Consider the following 585-nt stretch of genomic DNA (forward strand, 5'->3'; position numbering starts at 1 on the left):
GGGGGGGGGTGAAGAAGAGGAGGAAACCTGGGGCTTCTTTTCTTCAGGGGCATTTAACTGAGAGTTTATGGAGGCTGCAGCCGTGGAAAATGAAGATCTCCTCTGTGGTCTTCGCTCTCCTCACTCGAGCACTGTTTGGAGGTAGGAAAAGTTTATTTTGCTTCAGACCAGAGAGGATGTGGTGGAGACTAAATATTCTCCACTATTTGTCAAAGAAGCTTTGAAGAAAACATCAGAGAATAAGGGAATATATGTTGATCGCTGAGGCTGAGGAGATGNACAACACACTCCTCCCTCCCCTCCACCCTGCGCAGGAAATTACATTTCCCACTCACTCGCCAGAACCGGAGGTGTGTGTGTGTGTGTGTACGTGCGTCCTCGCATACATTCACCTGTCTGCTCTGCGTGCATGTGCGTATATGTTTGTGTGTGTGTGTGTGTGTGTGTGTGTGTGTGTGTGTGTGTGTGTGTGTGTTTGGTGTGTGCGCACGTGAGTCTGCCAAATGTGTTTTTACTGTGTGTGACAGGAGGGGGGAGGGACGAAGGGAGGTTCTGAGTAGAAACAGAGTGGCCAATGTTTCATAT

At 49.1% G+C, this 585-nt stretch overlaps 1 protein-coding gene across 1 annotated transcript in view; it reads left to right on the forward strand.

Annotated features, from left to right (window-relative positions):
• The first annotated feature begins 16 nt into the window (after nucleotides 1-16).
• Nucleotides 17-585, forward strand: part of LOC111220401 (V-set and transmembrane domain-containing protein 4-like) — a 17,608-nt gene continuing 17,039 nt past the window's right edge. Inside the window, exon 1 of the mRNA XM_022743474.1 lies at nucleotides 17-141. Within this exon, the coding sequence (XP_022599195.1) occupies nucleotides 90-141 (52 nt within the window). The 5' untranslated portion in view covers nucleotides 17-89. The remainder of the gene's footprint in view (nucleotides 142-585) is intronic.

The sequence above is a fragment of the Seriola dumerili genome, unplaced genomic scaffold (assembly GCF_002260705.1).
Source record: "Seriola dumerili isolate Sdu_G_001 unplaced genomic scaffold, Sdu_1.0 BDQW01000068.1, whole genome shotgun sequence".
Taxonomy (NCBI): domain Eukaryota; kingdom Metazoa; phylum Chordata; class Actinopteri; order Carangiformes; family Carangidae; genus Seriola; species Seriola dumerili.